The sequence below is a fragment of the Rhinatrema bivittatum genome, chromosome 2 (genome assembly GCF_901001135.1).
Source record: "Rhinatrema bivittatum chromosome 2, aRhiBiv1.1, whole genome shotgun sequence".
Taxonomy (NCBI): Eukaryota; Metazoa; Chordata; class Amphibia; order Gymnophiona; family Rhinatrematidae; genus Rhinatrema; species Rhinatrema bivittatum.
Genome location: NC_042616.1, coordinates 459,481,478 through 459,506,218, shown reverse-complemented (window position 1 = coordinate 459,506,218; position 24,741 = coordinate 459,481,478). Strand labels below are relative to the sequence as shown.

Genomic DNA, 24,741 nt, shown 5'->3' with positions numbered 1-24,741 from the left:
TGCAATGACTGTCATTTTTATTGGCCAGTTTTTCAAATATTTTATTACCATTGGCCAGTTTAGTATCAGGAACTGAATAATAAGTTTAAAACCAAAGATGGCAGGTTCAGAGGCCAATGCATAACAACCACATGGAAACTATGAAGTTGAATTGCTCTGTAAGAAAGTTATTAGAAAAGAAAATAAGTGTTTTGCTTTTTGAAAAATTTCCTTTAACTTCGATATTTGGTAAAACCTATTGTATATTGCAGTTGACTCTTTGAGCCTTACTATTGCCTGAATAAGCTGCCCCCGAGGAAGAAGAAAAAAACCAAAACACAAATCATGTCTGGCTCAGCAAGGGGGTTTGTAGATCGCTCTCTTTATGGACTTTGCTGCAAAAATTGAAAAGATAAGTGACCATTGTTTCAATTAATACAAGGACATTTTATATGGAAGAAAATTTTTTTTTTTTTTTAAATATTATGTTTACAAGACCTATGATTAAAAGATAGAGCCACAAGTCATTTAAGTGGCAGTGTATGATTCAGAACATTGGATAACCACTACTAAGTGAATATTAGTGAGCTCATTATTCTTCTGATGGTCTTATATTCTTTATGGATTTTCCTCACTCTGGTGTTCTTGTGTAGTACTTTGTGATTATACACCTTTGAATATTAGGGTTCCCTATTTTTTGTAAAAAGATAGAACTGCAAAATCTCAGGTTAATATTCCCTCTGTAGTAAACTGAATGAGGAAGAACACACACAATTCAAAAGCTAAGTACATCAAACCAAACATTTTACTTAAACAGAAAAAAAAAAAAATCACAATATGTCTTGCATTTACAAAACAAACAAAAAAACTCAAAAGAGAAGAAAAAAGCTATTTATGATATGCAGGAAAAAAATCCTGTAAAGTTTTTCCTTTTTCCACTGCCAGGATAGACTACAGCCATAATGTAAGCTAGATGTGTTCCCAGTCTCTAGTGCCCATACCTGCAAGAGGGGAAGAAAAAAAAAGAAAAAAAGAAAAAAAAAAAAAAAGATTTTTTTAAGTCTTTTATAGGATCAATGATTTACCTAATTTATTGAAGGCAAAAAGTCAAGTCGCAAAAATAGCACACTTGGAAATGAAGGGATTAGATTTATGGTGCCAGACTTCTAAACATAAGCTTTCAAAGTTACAGGCAAGGAATGTGGACCAGAAATTCAGCTACACACTTGTAATGGGTTCAGTGGCGGAGCTGCATCTGAAATGTTAGCATGTTTCATTCTCATTCAGGCATTCTACAAAGAATATAAACAAACGAAGCATCTGTTTGCATGGTGCAACACAAAACAGCACATCTTTACAGTACACTGCATCATGGTTTTGAATTAAAAAGGGTACAGAGATACTAGAAGATAAACCCATCATATAATCCTAAGACCACAGATCTTGAGAGAGTTGGAGCTACATGGAGATTAGTAATCAGTTGTCAACAACCATAGTGCAATTTATTTCACCTGAAGATTTGGAGATCAATTAGAACATATTCTCATGACAATTTTCTGGGAAACCAGGGTGCAATAAATTTGCAACAAGACTTCCTTTCCCACATACTTTTTTCAGGTTTTTTTTTTATCATGTTTTACTCTCCGCCATCTGCTGAACCAAATCTTTTTAACACCATTCTTCCAGTTTGGTAACTGATCATTGCAGGTACTATTGACAAATGGTATGTGACTAGATCCCAAATTGTAAAGATACTGATGTTTACTTATCAATGGTTTATTTGCTTGGATATTTACATTTGCATTGTACTTGTTTCTGTAGAAGAGACAAACAAACTACATGCCCTGCTAGCCATTTATGAAGTGTTCCCTGAGGCAACGTTTAGCGAAACATGGCTCAAAGTCGCATTTTTACTTTTAAGTTGATTTTATTCCAGCTGGACTTCTAATGTTGACTTTTGTACAAGCTAAGTATTCGGGTCACATTTTATTAGACTTAGTTGATTTTTGTACTAGCTAAGTACTTGTACTATGTCTCAAATTTTCATTAATATAAGTTTTATATGTAGTTAAAATAGTATTTAATCATAAGTCCTAAATTCAAACTAAGTGGTTAGCTACTAGCTAATACATTAGTTTCTGCGATTAATGGTCCATATGACAAATGGTTAGGATTATGTAAGTTGTTTTCAATTTTGGGATAAGACTTTATTCTAGCAATTTTTCCATATTCTTTCTCTATTGCAAGACTTTCTGAGGTTGTTTATTTTCTGAAAAATCATTTTGATTATCTTTGGGTTCCATAATGTTTGCTACCAGGTTTCATAAAACTAGGTTTGAACACATCTCAACTCCTTCACAATCCTAGTAAAAGGAGTCTCTCATATTCTGCATCTGTGAGGCACAGAAAAGGAAAATTGGTTCTTACCTGCTAATTTTTGTTCCTGTAATACCACAGATCAGTCCAGACCAGTGGGTTATGCACTCCCACCAGCAGATGGAGTCAGAGAGCAAAGCTTCAAGGCACTGGTATCCCAAGTGTGCCACCTGCAGCTCATCAGTATTTAATCGAAAACCAAGCAAAGTATAATTGACAAAAAACCCATCTAATTCCCGAAACAAGTGTGAATAGGAAAAAACTCCCTCAAGGGTCCGAAACAAAACGACCCCAATATCAGAAAATCAGGTTTGAACCATGGTTTATAACAAAAACCAAAATATTATAGAATCATTCAGATAGATTCCCTATGTACAGCAGCTAACCGTTAGGTAAATCAGTCTTTCGGCAGTAGCACCCAAGCGGGATCCTGGACTGATCTGAGGTATTACAGGAACGAAAATTAATAGGTAAGAACCAATTTTCCTTTCCTGTACACACCCAGATCAGTCCAGACCAGTGGGATATACCAAAGCCACATTACACCGGGCGGGAACCCGAAAGACCCGCTCGCAAGATCCCTAACATCCAGACGATAATGCCTTGAGAAGGTATGCAGGGAAGACCAGACTGCGGCTCTACAAATCTCCTCAGGCGACAACAACTGACACTCCGCCCAAGAAGCCGCTTGCGCTCTCGTCTAGTGAGCTTTCAAACCAGTTGGGACAGGGTGACCCCTCCCGATGTAGGCCAAGCAAATTGTTTCCTTCAGCCAGCGAGCCAAGGATGCCTTAGATGCCTTTTCACCCTTCTTTGGACCTCCAAAGAGCACAAAAAGGTGATCCGATTTTCGAAAAGAGTTAGTGACTGTCAAACACTAAAGGAGAACCCGGCGGACATCTAACAGATGAAGATCTCTTCCATAGTGGGGTCACGAGCCCAATCAGGGACTCTGGGTAACTCCACGGACTGATTAACATGAAAGGCAGACACCGCTTTCTGCAAAAAGGAAGGGACTGTGCGCAGGGACACCCTATCACCTGAGTTGCAAAGGAAGGGATCCCTACAGGAAAGAGCCTGTAATTCTGAAATATGCCTCGCGGAACAGATGGCCACCAAGAACACTGTCTTCAAGGTGAGGTCCTTTATGGAAGCGTGTCCCAGAGGCTCAAAAGGGGGATCACGAAGCACCCTCAATACCAGATTGAGATTCCACTCAGGGCATAACTTACGAAGAGGAGGACGAAGGTGCTTCACCCCTTTGAGGAAATGGCAATGTCCGAGTGGTTGGCTAGAGGCCTTCCACCTACCCATCCTAGGAAACATCCCAGGGCCGAAACCTGAACACGCAGGGAACTATAAGCCAAACCTTTAGATAATCCCTGCTGCAAAAACCCCCAAGACCTGAGGAAAGGTCACAGAAAACGGCATTACACCCTGCTGGTCACACCAGACTTCAAACAGTTTCCACACTCGAGTGTATGCCATAGACGTCGAGGGCCACCTGGAGTGAAGCAGGGTGGAAATCACCTGTTCCGAATAACTTTTCATCCGTAACTGCCGCCTCTCAAACATCAGCCTGCGAGAGAGAAGTGATCCTCCCGATCCAAATAAATAGACTTTTCACAGGAGGTTCGGCAGATGAGCTAGGCGTAGTGAGCCATCTGTCGCCAACCGTACCAGGTCCGCAAACTGCGGCCACTCCGGTGCCACCAGAATTACCGAGCCGGGATGGTCCTCTATGCGCCGGAGAACGTGCCCAATCAGGGGCCATGGAGGAAAGGCATACAGGAGGATTCCGGTTGGCTACTTGCAGACTAGGGTGTCTACTCCTACCACCCCGATTTCCTTCTTTCGGCTGAAGAACCAGTCCACCTTGGCGTTGACATTGGTCGCCATGAGGTCCAGTTGGGGAACTTCCCAATGTAATTCCAACCCTCTCGGGATAGTTCCCACTCCCCGGGATCCAGCTGTTGACAACTGAGGAAGTCCGCCTGCATGTTGTCCACGCCTGTTATGTGAGAGGCTGCGATGCCTTCCAGATGAAGCTTGGCCCAAGCGAAGAGGAGGTGTGCTTCCTGTGCCACAGCCAGACTCCTGGTTCCTCCCCGGCAATCGAAATATGCCTCAGTGGTGGCGTTGTCCGAGAAGATTCGAACCATTCTCCCCTGCACCAGGGACTGGAATGCCAACAACGCTTTGTGGACTGCCCTTGTCTCTAGGCGATTGATAGACCACGAACGTTCGGGTAAGGACCAGGTTCCCTGCGTCGCTGACAGAGGCACACTGCTACCCAGCCTTGAAGGCTCGCATCTGTTGTCACGATCACCCAATCCAGGACTTCGAGGGGCATCCCCTTCTGTAAGTTGTCTTCCGACAGCCACCACTGCAGGCTGGACCTGATTCGCTGAGACAAAGGCAGGGGCAACTGGCATTGCTCAGACACTGGGTCCCACCGCGATAGTAGATCTCTCTGCAAAGGTCTCAGGCCCAAGGCACCAATTCCAACGTCTAAGCCATGTACCCCAGAACTTGTAGATAAATCCACACTCTGGGAATTGGAAGCTGTAACAAAAGACGCACTTGTTGCTGCAATTTGTACATCCTGTCGTTTGTGAGAAACACCCTGCCCTGGAGGGTGTCAAAACAAACTCCCAAATACTCCAGACACTGTGACAGAGTCAGATGACTTTTCGTTTCGTTGATTACCCAGCCTAGGGACTGGAGACAATGGATCACACGAAGAACCATCTGCTCACCTTCCTCTTCCGACTTGACTCGAATCAGCCAATCGTCGAGGTAAGAATGGACCATTATCCCTTCCTTCTGGAGGGTCACCACTACCATGACCATCACCTTGGTAAAGGTGCACGGATCGCTGCCAATCCGAACAGCAGCACCCGGAACTGAAAATGCTGACCCAGGATCTTTAATCGTAGGAATCTCTGGCGAGTGCTGTTCGAAGTGTTTCCATTTGAAAACTGGGCACCATCAAGCAGCAATTCACCTTCTGTAGGTCCAGGATGGGTCGGAAAGTGCCCTCCTTTTTGGGAACCACGAAATAAATGGAGTACCGTCCCCTCCCCTGTTCCTTGGACGGCACGGGGACAATCGCCTTCAGGGCCAGCAATCTTTGTAGAGTGTCTTCTATCATGGCTTGCTTGTTGTGGGAAACGCATCGCGATTTCCACAAAGGCCGGCATGAGAGGCCGAGAAAATTCTAAGATGTAACCTTCTTTTGCCACCTCCAACACCTAGCGATCGGAGGTGATCCTGGCCCATTCCTCGTAAAATTGGGACAACCTGCCTCCGATCATCTCATCTGAGGAGTGGGCGGGCCTGATTTCAGTGGGCAGGCTTCCCAGTTCTGGTTCCCTGACCGAAACCACCTCTGGTCCCTTTAAAGGGACGTGCGCTCACACCTAGGGGCGGAGCAAATGTGGAGGAGGACACCGAACCCCGGCGTGGGCCGCGCTGCGAGGCCTGGGAGGCAGAGGAGCATGAGGGAGCTCGAGAGACCGGGGCTGGACGCTGGGGACGCAGGCGGCTTGCCACGGCAGCAGGGGAGGAAGGACCGGGTCCCGCCAAAGAAAGAGAGAGGTGAGCAGGCCCGGGCGCGGGCCTAGCACGGCCGGGACACACAACAGAAAACAGGTGCTGCCACCCAGACCTGGTGACCCCCACCCAAAACCCCGTGAAAAATCGGCCCCAGGAACGCTGGGGAGACGCATGGGAGGTCAAAAAACAAAATGGCCACCGCGGTAAAAACAGCTCCGGAGCCGGAGGTAAAACTGAGGCAGGGAGCCTAAAAATGTCCTCAGAGGTTCTTACCTGAGCTGAAACGCTCTTCCCTCCTCTTCAGGGGTCTGCCTGGCTCTGCACCACCAGGCAGACTGATTTACCCCGGGAGCCGCAGTGAACAGGGAACTTGGAGGTTTTTTTTGTTTTTTTTTTTTTACAAAACCTTTAACTTCTAGTAACAGAAAAAAATAAAGCTTAAGCTAAGAATAATAGAAAAATATCCCCAAAGAGGCTACTTCCCTGTACCGCAGACACTGTGGGGGTCACTGAGGGAGCCAGTCCCTTGGCTATCAGGGGACCTGGAACCACACGGGCTAGCACCGCCAGGGGTAACCAACCCCCCCGTTCGCTCGGCTCTACCTGAGGGATGGCCCAGACACTGAACCTAGCACCTCATTGAGCAAGAAAAATCTGCCTCATACAGAGCTGCAGGTATACACGACCACCATCTGCAGAGAAATACTGATGAGCTGCAGGTGGCACACTTGGGATACCAGTGCCTTGAAGCTTTGCTCTCTGACTCCATCTGCTGGTGGGAGTGCATAACCCACTGGTCTGGACTGATCTAGGTATGTACAAGGAAACTATTTTAGAACAACTTTCAGATCCTTTGAGTGAGCAGCCCTAATGTCCTGTCAGGTGAGAACCTCCCTGAGTAACTGCTAGTTACAAAAAAGTATTACAATAAACTGGCATAAAAACATTTATCTAAAAAAGTCTTACATGCAGTTTACAGCATAAAATTAAAAATTATAGTAGAAATTAAAAATCAAGCAGCTGAGGAAATTTAATCTCATTAAGAATCAGTGGGAGCTGTCTTATGTTAACTCATCTTATATTCTACTGAAAGAGGAGGCTAATGAGCCAAATTGTGAAGACTTGCTGGTCACAAAGCAGAGAAATTAATATGCTGGCGGAGCAGTTTTCTCATTCCAGCTTACCAGCCAATTTTGTTTTTTGGTTGCAATAGTAGGCCAACATCCAGTTAGGGAGAAATTTTGGTTGACTGCTAGCACAGCTCACTGAAAGGCCATGCAAGTTGTACTTCAATCAGATCTTAGACCAGTGGATACTGTGAGTCTGACTGATCTTACAGTATATCAGGGCTTTGAATTTGTGACTGTATCTGTACACAGATACTAAAAGGGGACATCGCTACAAATAAAAGTCCTGTTTTGCTTCAGCAGAATAGCATGGATTTCAAATGACACTTAAAAAAAAGAGAGTGTTCCAGGCAGTATGTTGATTGCAGACCAGTATGCTCTTAAAGTCCCATTTTCAAAGTCACATTTCATTATTCTCTGCATTTTTTGAAAAATAAAATTAAAAACCGAAAAATGCTACTTGCATAAGAATTGAACCTCTTCAGACTAGTACTTTGTAGAACCACCTTTTGCTGCAATAACAGCTTTAATTCTGTTGGGGTAAGTTTCTACCAGCTTTGCACACTGTTTGGGAGCAGTTTTTGCGCATTCTTCCTGGCAGATTTGGTTGTTCAGGTTGGTTGGATGATGCTTATGGACTGCAGCTTTCAAATAGTGCCACAGATTCTCGTTTGGAGTGAGATCTGGACTTTGACTTGGCCATTGAAGAACAGTCACCTTTTTGTTGTTCAACCACTCGTGTTGCTTTGCCCGTATGCTTGGGATCATTGTCATGCTGAAAGGTGAACTTTTTCCCAAGTTTTATTTTTTTAGCAGGCTGAAGCAGGTTGTGCTAAGTATCTGTCTGTAAGGTTGCACCATCCATCAATTTTAACAAGATGCTCAGTCCCTGCTGAGGAAAAGCATCCCTACAACATATTGCCACCCCCACACTTCACTGCTGGGATGGGGTTTGAAGCTTCCACAGAACAGGGGTTAAACATTTATGCAAACAGCTTTTTTCAGTTTTTAATTTTATTTTACAAAAAATGCAGAGAAATAATGAAAATTTACTTTAAGAGCATACTGGTTCTAAATAAACATACTGTTTGGAATAAGCTGTGTGTTATTTGTAATCCTCACAAATCTGCTGACTGTATATATGTATCTCTCTCTCTCTAGATATATAGATATATTCTGAGAAGTAGGTTGCACAAATTGCAGGATATACATACTTCTGGAACTCCCACTCTCGGTTATCCAGCGGGCACACCTGCCGAGTCTTTAGCCAGCGGGAAATGCAGTGAAAGTGGAATGCATGCTGGAAAAGGAAGAGGAGTCACATAACAGGAGAATTCTTCATCTTACTTCAGCTCCTTGAATCCTGAGGAATTGACACTTAACCCACTATCTTTCTTCACTACATCAACTATAAAGCTTTCTCTACTCTGTGACTACTTACAGCTTTCATACCTTATGCCATGCCATTATTTACCCATACACGTCAATATTCTTCATCTCACATTGTCCATGCTATAGTGCTCTGATATAGGCCTTGAATGCCATGATACACATCTGGATTAGCCAGTCATCCCCCAGAAGAAATACATTTCCTATTCCCTTTAATGCAATGAGAACCAAGAAAGTAAACACTGGTCTCAGGGAAAAGTCATGGAGAATGTTTCCTTGCCTACCACATCTTATGTGTTTATTTGTTCTTTAAATTTTCCACTTACCGTATTTTTCGCTCCATAAGACGCACCTGACCATAAGACGCACCTAGGATTCAGAGGGGGGAAATTTAAAAAAAAAAAAAAAAATTGTGCTAAACCGGCTCTGTCCCCGGGCGTCTGTGCGTCTTATGGAGCAAATTAGGGGAGTGCATAACATTTTTCTTCTCCCCATTTGGTTTTCGGGTCTGGGGAGGGCCATTTCGGTCCATTCCCCAGATCAGAAAACTTTTGTCTTTCTAATTCTGTGGGAAACCCCCCCAAACCCCCTCCCAACCCTTTAAATTAACAACCCCCCACCCTCCTGACCCCCCCAAGACCTGCCAAATTAATTAAATACAACTCCTCACACTCCTGACCCCCCCAAGACCTGCCATAAGTCCCTGGTGGTCCAGTGGGGGTCCAGGAGCGGTCCGGGAGCAATCTCCTGGACTTGGACCGTCGGCTGCCAGCAATCAAAATGGCGCCGACGGCCCTTTGCCCTTACTATGTCACTGGGGTCGACCAATGCCAGCAGTGGCCCCTGTGACATAGTAAGGGCAAAGGGCCGTCGGCGCCATTTTGATTGCTGGCAGCCGACGGTCCAAGTCCAGGAGATTGCTCCCGGACCGCTCCTGGACCCCCACTGGACCACCAGGGACTTATGGCAGGTCTTGGGGGGGGTCAGGAGGGGGTGGGGGTTTTGTTAGATTTTTAACGTTTTTTTTTATATTCGCTCCATAAGACGCACAGACATTTTCCCCCCACTTTTGGGTGAAAAAAAGTGCGTCTTATGGAGCAAAAAATACGGTATGTATTTTTTTTCTAACCTGCACAATATACCTGTGTGAGTTACATATGTAGCCACTCTTAAGATTTCTCAATGGCAGGCTCTGGGACAGAAACAGGATATCACCATGAGCTCAGACCAAATTTCAGACGCCTCCAAGTCTACTTCTGTAATATATTTGCACAATTATTGATGTGTCTGGCTCATCCCTGTATTTCCAAGTTTAAGAAACAATTACAATCTTTACAAAGGGCAATAGATGAAATAAGTTCACCTACATTGCAGACACCCCATGCAACAGTGCATTCCTCTGAAGTGGCTGATGCTTGATTTGCTTGACACTCTATACCTGGGGGAACAAAGAAAACAGTGAGATGCAGGAAGCCCGACTATGAGGTTCAGTGCCAGGGAAGGCATGAAGGCAAGGCATTTTTTTTACAGGTAGCTCTTGGCAGAACCACATTTTACTCAGGCACTGCAGTAGTTGGTCTGTGTGAGTGTGAGGGAAGTGAAAGGGGAAAAATAGTCATTAAAATAGCCAGTGAAAGTCCAAAAACAAAAAAAAGAGGGATCAGAGAGCACTACAAAGATGAAGAATCAGGAAAAACATGAGTTCTTCACCCAATTCAGAAATGTTTCAAGAAAATCAGCATATTTACCTTACAATCAAAATTATTCTTACAATAACAGCTTAAGTAGAACCAAGGGAACTCTAGAGATGGTTTGGTAGAAAGAGCACATTTTATATTCTGAAAAGAATCCCAGGTACCTTTTTTTTTTTTTTAGCAACTCCGATTACTAAGCAAAAATGTATAAACTTGCTTTTCATGCTCTCAAAATCAACACTACAAATCCCAGCATACTTAAAAGTCACAGTAGCACTGGGATAGAACTTAAGCAGTGCAAAGAAGAGAATGATTAGGCCCATTACTTACACAAATCCATGATGTGGTTCCTGCAAATGGCACAGTTATCAACCACGATATCCCAGGCCCAAAGAGCAACAGCATTCCACTGTAAATAAAAAAAGAAACAGGGCTTCTTTTCATCTTCATGTATCATCATCACTTGGGCTAGGAGGTGTGGCATAAAAATTAAGAGCCTTCTTCTCTCAAATAAGGGACTATTTATTCAGAAAAGATATTCATTGAAAATTCCAGTGAGAAATAGATCCCTTGACATTCTGTGTTTCGCACAAGTTGCATTGGGAGGGACAACAATCAGTATAGTGAAATCCACACAACTGGAGTTGTCAGACTAGACTAGCTTTTCTGAAGAAACGGTCACCTATTTGAAAAAGGTCGACTCAATTTTTATGCCACACCCCCTGGGACCTTTTTGAGTGCATATTCACTTTCCATTTTGTGTTCATCACTTGGGCCAACATTTAGCGACATCACTGACCAAACTATGATGCAATAATGCATTTTCACCAGTGGCGTAATCAATAAACATTGTTTTTGCTTTTTAATTCTTAGCCTGCTGCCTAACATACAACCTACATCCTTAGGAATGACAACCATATAATCCTTGGGGAATAGTGTGTAAAGAAAAAAACCCAAAAAGACAGCAGGAGGAGGATGACTATCAAGGATATACTGCAGGGAGGGGGGAAATATACTGAACTCTGAGGACAAAACAGGAAAAGAGAAATGAAGCAAGAGAGTAAAGAAGTTTTGAGAAATGAAGAATCTGGGGAGAGGGATCAAAAAAGTTAAGAGGTTAAGGGAGAACAGAGAAGGGAGATGCAAAGAGGGAAAAGATGATAGGAAATGGAAAAACTTAAAAAAAATAATGGACAGAAGGTGAGGGGAGAGGGAACTATCCATCTTCTGTATATGAAAATAAAGGAATCCTAGCACAATTTACATTTCCCAAAACTTGTGGAAGCAATGTATACAGAACATATTATAACATGCATAGGTGACTGATAAGCAAGTCTGCTTACCATAAACGGTGTTTCCATAGATAGCAGATGATTTAGCCATGCTATATGGGTGCACGTCGCGACCCTCATAGGCGGAGCTTCCCTCAGTGAGTCACACAGCTTGAACTCTGTGCAGCTGCGTGGTGTGTTCCCACGCAAATCAGCCAGCTCCTCCTCAGTCTCTTTGTAGCCAAGATAGAACGTAGTAGCAAAAGTCTTCGCTTTTTTCGTATTTATTTATTTTTTGACTGTCTAGGGAGGAGGGTGGGAACGCATGGCTAAATCATCTGCTATCTACGGAAACACCGTTTACGGTAAGCAAACTTGCTTTTTCCCGTCGATAGCAGGCTGATTTAGCCATGCTGTATAGGAGTCCCAAGCTATGGATGGTGTCTTGCTAGTGCTTGTAAGAAAGTTCAGGACAGCCATCCCTATGGTTGTAGACAGTATTATCAGTGGTGGAGGTTTGACAAGACTGTGGAACCTAGTGCAGCATTGGAAGTGGACTGTTGTTGTAGGCAATAATGCAGGAAGACCACGTTGCTGCCTTGCAAATATCCAAGAAGCACTTTTCTGAGGTGGGCCACCGATGCGGCCATGGCCTAATCTGATGCGCTTTAAGTTTACTATCCAACTTAATGGAACGCTTGGTGTAGCAAAACAGGATGCATTGGGACAACCAGCTAGCAATTGTTCTTTTGGAAACTGGTTGTCCTGGAGAATTTGGATTGAAGGACAGGAAAAGCTGAGAAGGTCTAGTCTGGGAGTCCGTTCTCTGTTTGTAGTAAGCTAGAGCCCGTTTGCAATCCAGTGAATGCAATTGGCGATCCCTATCATGTAGATGTGGCTTTGGTTTGAAAATTGGTAGGGTAATTGTTTGATTCAAGTGGAACGCTGATACTACCTTGGGTAAGAACATCGGATGAGGTCGAAGGGTGACTTTGTCATGAAAGAACTCTAGGTATGGAGGATAATGCACTAAGGCTTGCAATTCGCTGACTCTGCGTGCTGATGTAACGACCACAAGGAATACTGTTTTACAGGTCAGGTATTTGATGTGGGAAGTGTCCAGGGGTTTGAATTGAGAGAGCATTAATTGCTCTAGAATGACGTTCAAGTCCCAAGGGACTGGAGGCTTTAGTGATGGTGGTCATAAGTGCAACAGTCCACACATGAATCTGGAGATTAAAGGGTGGTGCAAAATTGGAACCCCGTTGTCAGTGTGATGGAATGCGGCAATTGCACTGATATGAACTCGAACAGACGACGTAGCGAGACCAGACTGGTAGAGGTGTGTAGGTAGTGAAGAATCTCTGTCATCTCTGACGAGAAAAGGTTAAGTTTCCTATGAGTGCACCACTGGGAATAACGGTGCCATTTCCCTTAATAATTAAGTCTAGTGGAAGGCTTTCTGGAAGAAATAAGAACATCCTCTATGTCAGGGGTCCCCAACCACCGGTCCGCGGACCGGGACTGGGCAGTGGGAGTTTTTTGCCGGTCCGCGGCGCCGCCAAGCACCGGCAGGTGTGTCGCGCGCACCCGGTCTCTCCCGCTGCCGTTGCCGCCGGGCTGTCAGCACGTTCAAGCCCAGTGGGAACGGCAGCGGTGCTAAAAGAAGCTGTACACCCGTGGCTGGCCTTTTCTTCTTCCCGCGCCTGCCCTCTCGTGACCCGGAACAGGCAGTGATACGCGGTACGCGGGAAGGAGAAAGAGCCGAGCCGCGTGGAAAAGTAGCAGTGGCGGCTGCAGCATCGGTCCCCGAGCAGTTGAAGCAGCCGGTAATTGAGAAAGGAGTCAGCAGCATGAGCCTCCCGCGGCCGATGGGATTCTTCTTTCTTGGCCTGTGGGGGCTGCTGCAGCTACCATTTGTGCTCCGGGGGGGAGGAAGTGAGTGTGAGAGAGAGAGAGAAGCAGCCAGCCAGCCTGTGTGTGATTGGTCAGAGAGCTGATGAGTGTGTGTATGTGAGAGACAATGAAAGTGACTGCTCAGGGAGATGACTGATGTGTATGTGAGAGTGTGAGACAGTCAGGGAGGTGACTGATGTGTGTGTGAGAGAGAGAAAAGGCATGGAAGTGAGAAATCTGGGTATGTGAGAAAGCATGGGAGTAAGAAGCCTGGTGTTGGGGGGGGGGGGGATGTGTGTGAAAGAAAGCATGGGAGTGAGAAACCTGGGTGAGTGTGCATGCATGAGAGAGAGAGAGACTGCTTGGTAAGGTGATGGTGTGTGTGAGAGAAAAAGACTGGTGTGTGTGAATGTGAGAGAATGTGATTCAGGGAATGAGAAGCCTGTGCATGTGGAGAGTGAGCATGGAAATGAGAGAGACTGGTGTGTGTGTAACAGAGAGAAAGTGATTGTGGGAATGAGAAGCCTGTGCAGGTGAAGAGAGTGAGCATGGGAGTGAGAAACCTGGGTGTGTGTGAGACACAGCATGGGAGGGAGAAGCCTGTATATCTGAAAGAGAACATGGGAGTGGGAAGCCTGTGTGTGTGTGTATGCATGAGAGAGATCAGGTGACTGGTGTGTGTGTGAGAGAGAGAGAGAGAGAGAGAGAAAGAAAGTGATTATGGGAATGAGAAGCCTGTGCATGTGGAGAGAACAAGCATGGGAGTGAGAGACTGGTGAGTGAGTGAGTGAGTGTGAGTATGTGTGTGAGTGAGAGAGAGAGACAGAGAAAGTGATTATGAGAGTGAGAAGCCCATATATGTAAGTAGAACACGGGAGTGGGAAGCCTGTGTGTGTGTGTATGGCATGAGAGAAACTATTCAGGAAGGTGACTGGTGTGTGTGTGTGCCAAAGACTGTTTGGGAGATGATTGGTGTGTGAGAGACAGAAACTGGTCATGGGGGCATGACTAGTATGGTGTGTGTGTGAGAGACATGGGCACTAAGGAAGAGGACCATAAGTATAGAGCTTAGCTTCTACTGCTGCTTCTGGTGTGTGCCACGGCCTGCAGGGAAGGGGAGTAGGAGAGCTGCTGGAGGGGGTAAGTAAAGGTGGCTTTTTAAGTTTACTGTTCTTGACTGCCATTTTAATTGTGTGATGTCTGCTTTTTTGAAATATTTTATTGGTGTTTGGAGAATGTTTAATAGTTTTTATGAGTTTTTAATTGTTGGATGTTATTCTGTTCATAGCTGTTTTGAAACATTTATTCTGCTTATTAGTATAGTTTTACAACAGAACTAGCTGCTTGCTAGTTCTGTTTTTAGGACCTGATTTAATATTTGTAGTGCTGCCTTTTCATAGATAGGATTGCTCCTGTTTGAGTGTATTCCATAATACAGGTGTAACTGTGTGCGAATTAGTTTATGTGCATTACTACAGATCCTGGGAGTATGTTAGGTCGGATCTGTGTCTGTTACCAAGATGAGATATTTTGCTAGCATGTAAGCGTTTGTATCGGTCTTATTTGTTGTGTTTTCTCAAGAGGACATGCATTGGTGGTAAACTGCTGTCTTTTCATAAGTAGGGCTATTGAGCCTGGAAGTAGAAGGAGTTTGAGTTGCTGTTACTGAGATGTCACCAGAACCAGAATATCTTTTTTGTAGGGTGAGTTGTATGGGGAATGTCATAATTCTGCTTTACATCCATTATTGTGGGTCAGGGGGGTTCCCGTGGATACAAACTGTACTTTTACATCTAGCCCCGTGACGATCATGGGTCAGTGTGCCATGCATGCGAGAACCTATGGTGTGCTGAGTCACATTCACATTATAAATGTCATAATTAAATGATAAGTGTGCACTAAAATCCAAACCCCTCCATAACCCCGCCCCCAAATGACCAAAGCCCCGCCCCTGCCCCACCCTGCCGGGCCATGGAAAAATGGTCTTGCTTGAAGCCGGTCCCTGGTGCAAAAAAGGTTGGGGACCACTGCTCTATGTGACCTGAGTGTGAGGTGACTTAATACTTGCCATTCAATCTCCAAGCCATCAGGTGGAGGGAGCGATGCATCGGGTGGAGAAGATCGCCTCCCTCCTGTATCAGTAGGTCTGGATCGTTTCCCAGAGGAATTGGGGAGGCTATGGACAGACCAAGGAGATAGGCATACCATGGTTGTCTTGGCCATGCTGGGCTATTAAAATCATGTCTGCTACATCTTGAATACATTTTTGAATGGTTTTCGAAATAAGAGGAATGGGAGGGTAAGCGTATAGCAGGCCCTCTGTTCATAGGGTTGAGAAACGCATCCGGAGCGTAATGAAGTTTGCTGGTATTGATGGAGCAAAAGCGGAGAACTTGTCGATTGTCTTCTGTCGCAAATAGGTCGAGAGTGGGAAAGCCCCATTTGTGAAAGAGATCTGCAACCACTGTCCGATTGAGCATCCATTCGTGGGGATGGAAGATTCTGCTGAGGCGGTCCGCTGTGGTGTTGTCCAGTCCCGGAAGGTAGGTAGCCTGGAGAGACACTTTCATCGTCTCTGCTCAGTGAAGTATGCAAAGGGCTTCTCGACAGAGAGTCCATGAACCAGACCCGCTTTCTTTGTTTATGTAAAACATGGCTACTTGGTTGTCCGTATAAATCATGAGCCATTTCCCCACCAATAGAGCGGAGGTGGTTTGTGTGCTTTCCAGATTGCTCGCAGTTCGAGTAGATTTATGTGCAGTTTCGATTCCTCTGGGTACCATAAACCCTAAGTTTTTAGGAGGGTTAGGTGTGCTCCCCTACCTTTCCGGGAGGCATTTGTGGTTAATATCATCTGATAAGGAGGCGTCTGGAATGGGGCACCCGCAGAGAGATTGGAGTGGGAGAGCCACGATCGAATGTCTAATTTCATTGTTGTGGTAATTTCTACCCGTGTTGATAAGGATTGCTTGTATTGACTCCACTGGTGCTTGAGGGCCCATTGTAGTTGTCGCACGTGTAGTCTAGTGTGCGGGACTACATGAATGGCTGCTGCCATGTGGCCTAGCAGTTGGAGCATATGTCGTGCAGAGGAACGTGTTTGACTGTGTATATATTGTGCTAGTCCCAATAGGGTGTGAGAACTGTCTTGAGGCAGGTAAGCTCTGTTGCATACAGTGTATATCACTGCTCCAATGAACTGCAGTAGTTGTGTGGGCTGAAGATGAGATTTCTCATAGTTAATGATGAATCCTAGATTGTGAAGGCATTGTAGCGTGGTAGCCGTATGGGCTTTGAGTGTAACAGAGTTTGAGGCTACTAGAAGCCAATCGTCCAAATAAGGAAAGATTTGGATTGACTGTTGTCTGAGATGAGCCACCACCACCGCTAGACATTTCGTGAACACTCTGGGTGCCGAGTAAAGGCCAAATGGTAGCACTTTGTATTGGTAATGAGTGTTCTAAATTCGGAAACACAGGAAAACGCCAGGAGGATGGGTGCATGAGTATGTAAGAGTACGCATCCTTCAGATCGATGGAACACATCCAATCGTTCTGTTGTAGAAGAGGAAGTATGTTCTTGAGAGAGGTCATCTTCAATTTTTCTTTTGGATATGTTTGTTGAGGTTCAAGAGATCGAGAATGGGTCAAAGGCCACCTGATTTTTTGGGAATGAGGAAGTATTGGGAACAGAATCCTTGATCCATCTGATGAGTTGGAAGCAGCTAGATGGATCCGCTTAAGAAGAGAGTGTCATGAATCCTGCTTGCGGAGCTTTCCCCCGCGAGCAGGGCTCCTCACCTCCATACTGCTGCCTTCCCCATCGCGGCTGGTGCAGCAGTCAGCTCTCCTTCTTCACCGCGGCAGATGCCGTGGACTTCGGGCTGCCTCTCCGGCAAGGCGGGCCTGCCGCCGTGCTTCTTCGCGGCAAGAGCCGCTGCCGACACCAGCGTCATTGTCGCAGCCGGAGGCCGCAATCCCTGGGCTTGCCTGGCGGCCAGAGCCATCTCTGCTTCCTCCTGCAGTGGCAGGAGCCGCTGCAGACGTCGGGGCCTGCTCCTCGGCCCAGCCCTGCTTCATCCTCGTCGGCGTCTGTGCAGGGCCGCTGACCATGGTCCTGCACAGCTTCCTGTTCCTGCTCCTAGGCGTGCGGCCGCGCCTCCTTACAAGAATTAAAGGGGCCCTCGGCCGGATATGCCCTGGGCCCCTCCTAAGGACTGTTTCCTGTGTCAGCCCTATAAAAGGGCTTCTCCTGCATTTCAGCTTTGCTTTGCATCGGAGTTAATTCGCTTCTGGAAGTTCCTGTCTTCCAGCGCTCTGTCAGGTCTCTGTTTATCATTGGAGCTCCATGTCTCGTCTGCTTCCTGTGTTCCATGTCTTCGCCTCCTGAGGTCCCTTGCCCAGGCTTCCTGATGTCTCGCTTCCTGACGTTCCACTCTTTCTGATGTTTCTGAGGTTCCGCCCTCCTTCGTCATTCGAGTCCTCATAATACGCCAGCTCCTGTGATCCTCCAGATGACAATCTCATCATTGGAGTCTCGTCGCAGCTGGATCTGTTTCCTGTGTTCCCGAGCCCTCCTGATCTGCCAGCTCCTGTGGTTCTCCAGATGGCACCGGCTTCGTCATTGGAGTCTCGCCTCGGCTGGATTCCCTTCCTGCGCTCGTCCCGCTCTCCGCATGGTCCGTGACCAGCCTCTTCAGGCTGTGTAGGGCGCGCAGTGGGACAGGGTGGTCCATGACCAGTCCCGCGGGTGGACTGTGTAGGGCGCCCTGAGAGACAGTGCCAATATCTACCTTCCCAGCTTCTTGTTTCGTCCTCCAAGCTCCTCGTCTCGTCGAGAGTCTTCCAAGATTCTCATCCACTCCCAATGTCTTCTCGTCTTGAGTCCTCTATGTCACAAGGCCTCGGTCTGCCCTCATCCTCAGTCCGGCCTGCTGCTTCTTGCCGATACCAAGCGGCAGGTCCAAAAGGGGTGGGAATGGTCGGAGGACTGTTCATATACCAACATCAGCTTGTTGGCTCCGGAAGCATGCAGGTCTGGCAGAGGGTCAGACCTTGTCTTCGCCCATGCTGGGACACGCCGCCAACCCTTGGTTCGGTCCTGGATTCGCCTGGGCTCGGGCCGAGGCCCAAGGGCACACTAAAACCCCTCAGCTGGGATCACTCCCAAGCATCCCTGATATGTAACAGAATGCAAGGCCTCCCTAGGCCACCCGATCTGTAACAAGGAGGTCAGAGACTTCTGTTTTTAAAGCTGGTATCTGATGCTCGAATCCTCGAAGAAGTGGTATATGAGGCAGAGGAGGCGAGGTTAGAAAATGTAATTGGTAACCTTCCTTTATAATTTGCAGTACTCAGCGATCCGAAATGATGGATACCCAATTGTTGTGGAAGTATTGTAGGTGTCCTCCTATTTGTAGTGGTGATGATGGATTGGCAGGCTTCAAAAAGCTGGAGGCTGTTTTTGTGGGGGCGCTGAGCCCTGTCTGGAAGGACGTTGCTGTCTTGAACGTTGACGAGGTTGCGAAGGTTGAGAAGAAGACTACCTTGGCTGTGTCCTGAACGAGAAGTAAGGCCGGTAATGACCTCTTGTGAACGGTCTACGCAGATAAGACTGGTTGTACTTTGACGTAGAGTGGTAATCCGTATGTTAGGTCAGAGACATTACTGCTAAGTTCTGTTCCTTTAATTTTGAAACAGTCTCTGCAAATTGATCTCCAAAAAGGTGTGCTTTGCAGGGAATATCGGCCAATTATTTGTGGACATCATCCCTTATCACGCTAGCACACACCACGCTAGGCAACGAGCCGCGATTGCTGCTGAGGAGGTTCTTGCAGAGGGATCAAAGTTTTCTTAACTTGAGTGTAGTAAATGATGCAAGCCTTCTTCTATATCTGTAAAGGGTTGTGGCAATGAATTGTCCTCTGCGAGGCAGAGTGGTCATAATTTCTGCAAGGACTTGAAGAGGTATTGAGTAATATAAAACTGATGAGTACTTATCTTTGAGGATAACATTGCTGCATGATATGATTTCCGTCCAAACTCGTCCAGATATTTGTTGTCCTTACCAGGTGGCTTGTTGGCGTGTAGTTTAGGACGTTTCGCCTTAGCCATTGCTGATTCTACAATTTAGTTGTGAGGAAGCTGAGCCGGGTTGTAAACCGGTGAGTTCCTCATACGGAATTTTGTCCGTTTTCCTAGAAGTGGAAGGGGTGGAAAAAGGCGATTCCCACATTTTTTGAAGAATGCTTTCTAAAACTGCATGTGGTGGTAAAGCAATAGGTTCATGAAGCACGTCTAAATGCTTCAATATATCAAGTGTTTCCGTACGGGGGTCGGACACTTTCCCTGTCTTTACACTGAGGAGTGCCCCCACTTTCTCAATAAATTTAGAGTATGTGAGGTCCTCTGGTGGAGAGTAGGGTGTCCGGTGGGTCAGACGGAATGCCCATAGAAGAATTGGGAGACGAGACCAATGCAATTGGTGATTCCGGGCTATAAGGGTGTTCTGGACCTGGAGCCGTAGGAATATCTTCTGGTCGAGAGGCGGTCGATTTCCCTTGAGGGGAAGATTTTTTTATTTATTTAAAAACTTTTCTATACCGTCGCTAAGTTATATACCATCGCAACGGTTTACAAATAGGCACATAGACTAAGGTAAGTAAATGTAGGATATCGTACATTCTAACAGGTGCCAATAAAGTTCGGTTACAATTTCATAAATAAAATCATTATTTGAGTAATGTTGGTCAAGTCCAGGTATATTATTGAGTTACTATCTCTTTGAGATATTACTTCTTAAATGTAGGGTTGAGTAAATTCATTCTCATCTGCATTACCCTGTACTTTCATTCTCTACCCTCCACACTCTTTAGTGAAGGCTTTTTTAAAGAGCCATGTTTTAAAATTTTTCTTAAAAGTTTTAAGATTATTCTGTAATCTGAGTTCAGGGGGCATCGTGTTCCATAGTATGGGCCCAGCCAATGATAAAGCCCTTTCTCTCACTTGGGTTAATTTTGCTGACTTTACTGAAGGGATTGTTAGTAGTGCTTTGTTTGCTGAGTGGAGGTTTTTTGTGGAACGTGTACTCGTAAGGCTGTGTTTAGCCAGTCTGCTTCTTTATCATATATTAGTTTGTGTAGTGGCGGAGAATCATGGGTGGAATATTTGTTCCTTCCATGGATTCTAGATCTGCGAAGAAGGTAGACAGAGCTTGAGATATTTTAGACATGGCTTTTGATGCCAAGGTGCCCCAATGAGTCGGAGTTTGGTGTCCCGTGGAAGGTGGGCGGGTAGGCAATGCTGCTAATAGAATGTCATAAGCATGTGCACCTAATGGCTGTTTGGACAGTAGAATGATATTTGAAGGCCTGTGTCTTTTAAACAATGGTTCCTGTAAGACAGGAGAATGGCTTCTCTGCTTGGACACTGAGGACATATTTGTATAAATGGACCTGGCACTGAGAACTCACCTTAGAAGACGGAGAAGGCAGGTCAGAGAAAAATTCAACATCCTCGTCTATGTACATTGCTCGGGAATGAGAGGTGTGATTAGAGTGCACAAATGATGTTGTTGGCCATTCTTAGTGTTTGTGTGCTTTTGATGATTGAGATGAGTAAGTATGGCGCGGGTCTGGAGAGGAATGCACCGGAAGATGCGTGTTCTTTTTGTGTTTTAATGGTGGTGCATGAGGGGGAACATGGAATATGCCCCAATGGCAGCCCAGTATCATCATGCATTGGTGGCATCAAAGACGGCTCAGCATGCATCGATGGCGCCTTGGACGGCGCAGAATGCGTAGACTGCATTGTGGACAGCACATGTGTCGAATGCTTCAGGCGCCGATCATTTATTTATTTATTTATTTACTTACTTACTTTTATATACCGGTGTTCGATTTTACATATCACATCGGTTTACATTTAAACAAAATTTGCAGGAACTTATGCGTTACCTTTGTCAAATCATTAAACATTTAAATATGGGGATTGTTAACAAGGGATATAAAAGAACATGGGGAATGGCTAACACTACGGGATGCACGAAGGGAAGCACAAAGGGGAGTGCCCCTTCAGCGTGTGACGCCTGGTGTTATGGCGCCGTTTAACGTCCGTCACAGTCCTCAGTGACATCAGGGGGGGGCGGGTCTCCCAATCAAGGATCACACACTGCTCCTCCCCTCTCAGTTCCAGATGGATTCTTTCACCTTTTTTTCTTTCTTTCATGCGTCGACAGTAACGATGCCATGAGGCGCGAAGAGCCTCAAGGCATCGTTACTGTTACACGGATGAAGCAGAAGACTTTTTGCACTAGGGGGAATAGTTTGAGACCCCTGTTGTGTTTCCTTGGGCACTGCAGGTGAGGTAGACCTAGGCCCCAAATGCGGCTTCTCCCGTTGTCCCAGGGAGGAGGCCTGTTTGTGATGCATTGATGATTTCTTAACCCGGCCAGGCGAAGACTGCGTCGACGGCGCCGGGGCATACGAGCCCGATGTCCTAAGCCAGTCCATTCGTTCCGCTCATTGCCGGCGCACCCGGGGGGGGGACGACATCCGTCCACAATCACGACAAGATCCCTGGTCGTGATCGGGCCTAAGGCAAATATAGCAGTAATTATGTCCATCCATAATGGACATAATTTTACCGCATTGGCAATATTTGAAACCCAATGGTTTCGGAGCCATTTGAGAAAGAAAAAAATCGTGAAAAAACCCGTAGTTTGAAAAAATTTCACTGAGAGAAAAAAGCCCGCGTACGTTCGGTCCGTGGAAAAAAAAGAGACTGAGGAGGAGATGGCTGATTCGCGCGGGAACACACCGCGCAGCTGCACAGAGTTCAAGCTCTGTGTTCACTGAGGGAAGCTCCGCCTACAAGGGTCGCGACGCGCTCCCATACAGCATGGCTAAATTAGCCTGCTATTGACGGGGAAAACCCTCTTTCAACTGATTATCTTGCAACATACTATAGTACCCTTACACTTTTACCTTAAGTAGTATATTGTTGAATGGCCAGGCTGAGAAAGTTGTGCCATACATCCCTTTACACACATCATTTCATCTAGTTTTAAAAAACAAGTCTTGTAACAGAATTCTCCATTGTTCAGTCAAAATGCAAGTGAAACAGCTAGCAAGTCTCAGAGAATCAAACAGACTAAGGCCCAACTTCTCTTTTCTGTAAAAACAGTGATGTAATAAGGTTTCTAGCCATACATTATAGCATCAGAAGCCTTAAAGAATGTGTACACACTTTAATAAAAATCCAGACGTTAAATCTAGTCTGCCCATTTTCTCTATGTTCTGTAATACTGTAAGACCCTAGTTGATCTTCAGCTTTATTTTCATTTTCCTACTACTAGGATTCAGATTTCTTGAATTCCACTGTTTTGCCTCTACCTCCAGTGACACTGCCTGATGCATCAGTCACCCTTTCTTAAACAGTTCTTTTATTATTCCTAACCCTATACCACTCAGCCTCATATCATAACACTTGTTCTTCAACTTCTTTTCCAGAAAAAAAAAATAATAAATTTGCCGCATTTGTACCCTTGAGATATTTGAAGGTATATCATATTCCCCTATTCTCTTCTCCAGGATATACAATTAGGGTAATTAAGCTCCCCTCCTAGAGCAAACTCTTCACAATTTGGTAGCCCTTTTATCCAGAAATGACACAATATCACCCATGATATTTCAGTAATGACATGTACAAATGAAACTAGATAAAATTAGGTATAAAGGAAAATAATGGCACAGGTTTCTTGCATGATCTGATCAGTCAGCCAGAGCCTTTCCCTCAAGAGATAATAAAAAAATTTTTCCTTGAGATGGGGCCAGCGTTTCCTGCTATTTCCGAAGCTATCCCTTATTGCCACATCCTCATTAGAATCTTGACCCGCAAGAAAATTAATTTTACTCCGAGCCGGGGTCGGCTTTTCCTGCCGACTTGCAGTATGAACTCCGCTCCCTACAATCCTTCTTAGCCTTTGTTTGCTCATTATAGACACAAGCACATTTAAAACCAAGCTTCCACCCGAGCACGGATCTTACATCCCGTACAGATGTAATGAATACTCTCCTCTATTCTTACCAATAGCCACCTTTAAGGACTGTCCTCAATTGTGAGCTTCACTTTTAAGATATGTACAGTACTCTGTCCCCCTAACGCAGCCCTTTTGCGAAACACAACCATGTTGGGGTTCCTGGTTTTGAACTACAAAAGAGTTTAGCATTGGTTTGATGTGACGCTGTATAGGAAACGATAAAAGATTTTTTCTTGAGATGTAGTAATCAGTGATTCATGTTAGCCACATATTATTTATGTTATATTTTGCTCCATATGTGTGTGTTTACTCCGCCACTACTGCATGAAAATTAAAACCTGGAAAACTGAGCGAAAGTCATCAGCATTAAGCATAGGCCATGAAATAAATGCAGGTTTAAAAGAACCAGATCTAATTGTTGCCTCAATTTGGCTTTGGAAGCAAAGTCTGGAATCTAACCAGATGCCAAGGCTTTTTATATGATGTGAGATTGACTAGGGCACATTGTACACATTAAAGGTGGTAGGAATAATCAGAGGTGAAGGTAATCTGTAAAACCAAAACGTCTGTTTTCATTCAATTTAAGGATAATTTACCATGTGTCATCCAAGCTCTAACTGTGAACATGTAGCGAAACAGAACTTTCAAGGTGTCATTCCAGGAAGGATGGAGTTCAAAGAAGAAATGAATATCATCTGTGTAGATATAATAACCCCACCAAGTCCCACAAGTAGTTTGCCTATAGGTGCTAAACAGATATTAAAACAATAAGGCAGACAGAGCAGAACCTTGTGGAACTCCAGTGGGAATATCATACCAAGAGGAAAAACTGGTATTGATTCTGATTTGGTGTGCTCGATCTGGTTCAAGTTTTATCTGTCTGAACAGTACAAGACCAAACAATCCAATTTCTTCAGGACGAAACAGTAAAATCTGGTGATCCAGCCTGTCAAAGACAGATGAGAGATCTAAAAAAACAAACAAAAACAACCCCCCCCCCCCCAGAAAACCCTAGAAGATACTTCTTCCCACTGTCTAAACTGTGGCAGAAAAAGTCTATTAGTGCTGTGATTAAAATTTCCATATCAAGGGCCATGCTGTAACTAGAGATGTGCTTCAGGTAAAATTTTCGTGTTGGGCTTCATTTCAGGGCCCCCCTCCACGGGAATTTCTTTTTTCCCGTGGTTCGGGGGTTTTTTGTTTTTTTTTCGGGGGCCGATTTTCGGGTTAGTGCGCATATGGAATGGGCTAGTGCCCATTCTAATGTAAGCACTGCTTCCTTTCAAAGTATCTTGGAACTGGACTCACCTTCCTTGTTTATGTAGAACATGACCAACTTGATTGTTCGTTAATACCATGATGGTTTTATTTATTTATCTATCTAATTTATATACCGTCTGTCTGACGAGCAAT

General features: G+C 45.1%; 1 protein-coding gene across 1 annotated transcript in view; it reads right to left on the bottom strand.

The window, feature by feature from the left end:
- Window positions 1-762: 762 nt before the first annotated feature.
- The window catches only part of RBX1 (ring-box 1), a 38,602-nt gene continuing 14,623 nt past the window's right edge, over window positions 763-24,741 (bottom strand). Inside the window, exons 2-5 of the mRNA XM_029590459.1 lie at window positions 10,454-10,532; window positions 9,797-9,867; window positions 8,255-8,340; window positions 763-980 (exon numbers count right to left, since the gene is read on the bottom strand). Of these exons, the coding sequence (XP_029446319.1) occupies window positions 968-980; window positions 8,255-8,340; window positions 9,797-9,867; window positions 10,454-10,532 (249 nt within the window). The 3' untranslated portion in view covers window positions 763-967. The remainder of the gene's footprint in view (window positions 981-8,254; window positions 8,341-9,796; window positions 9,868-10,453; window positions 10,533-24,741) is intronic.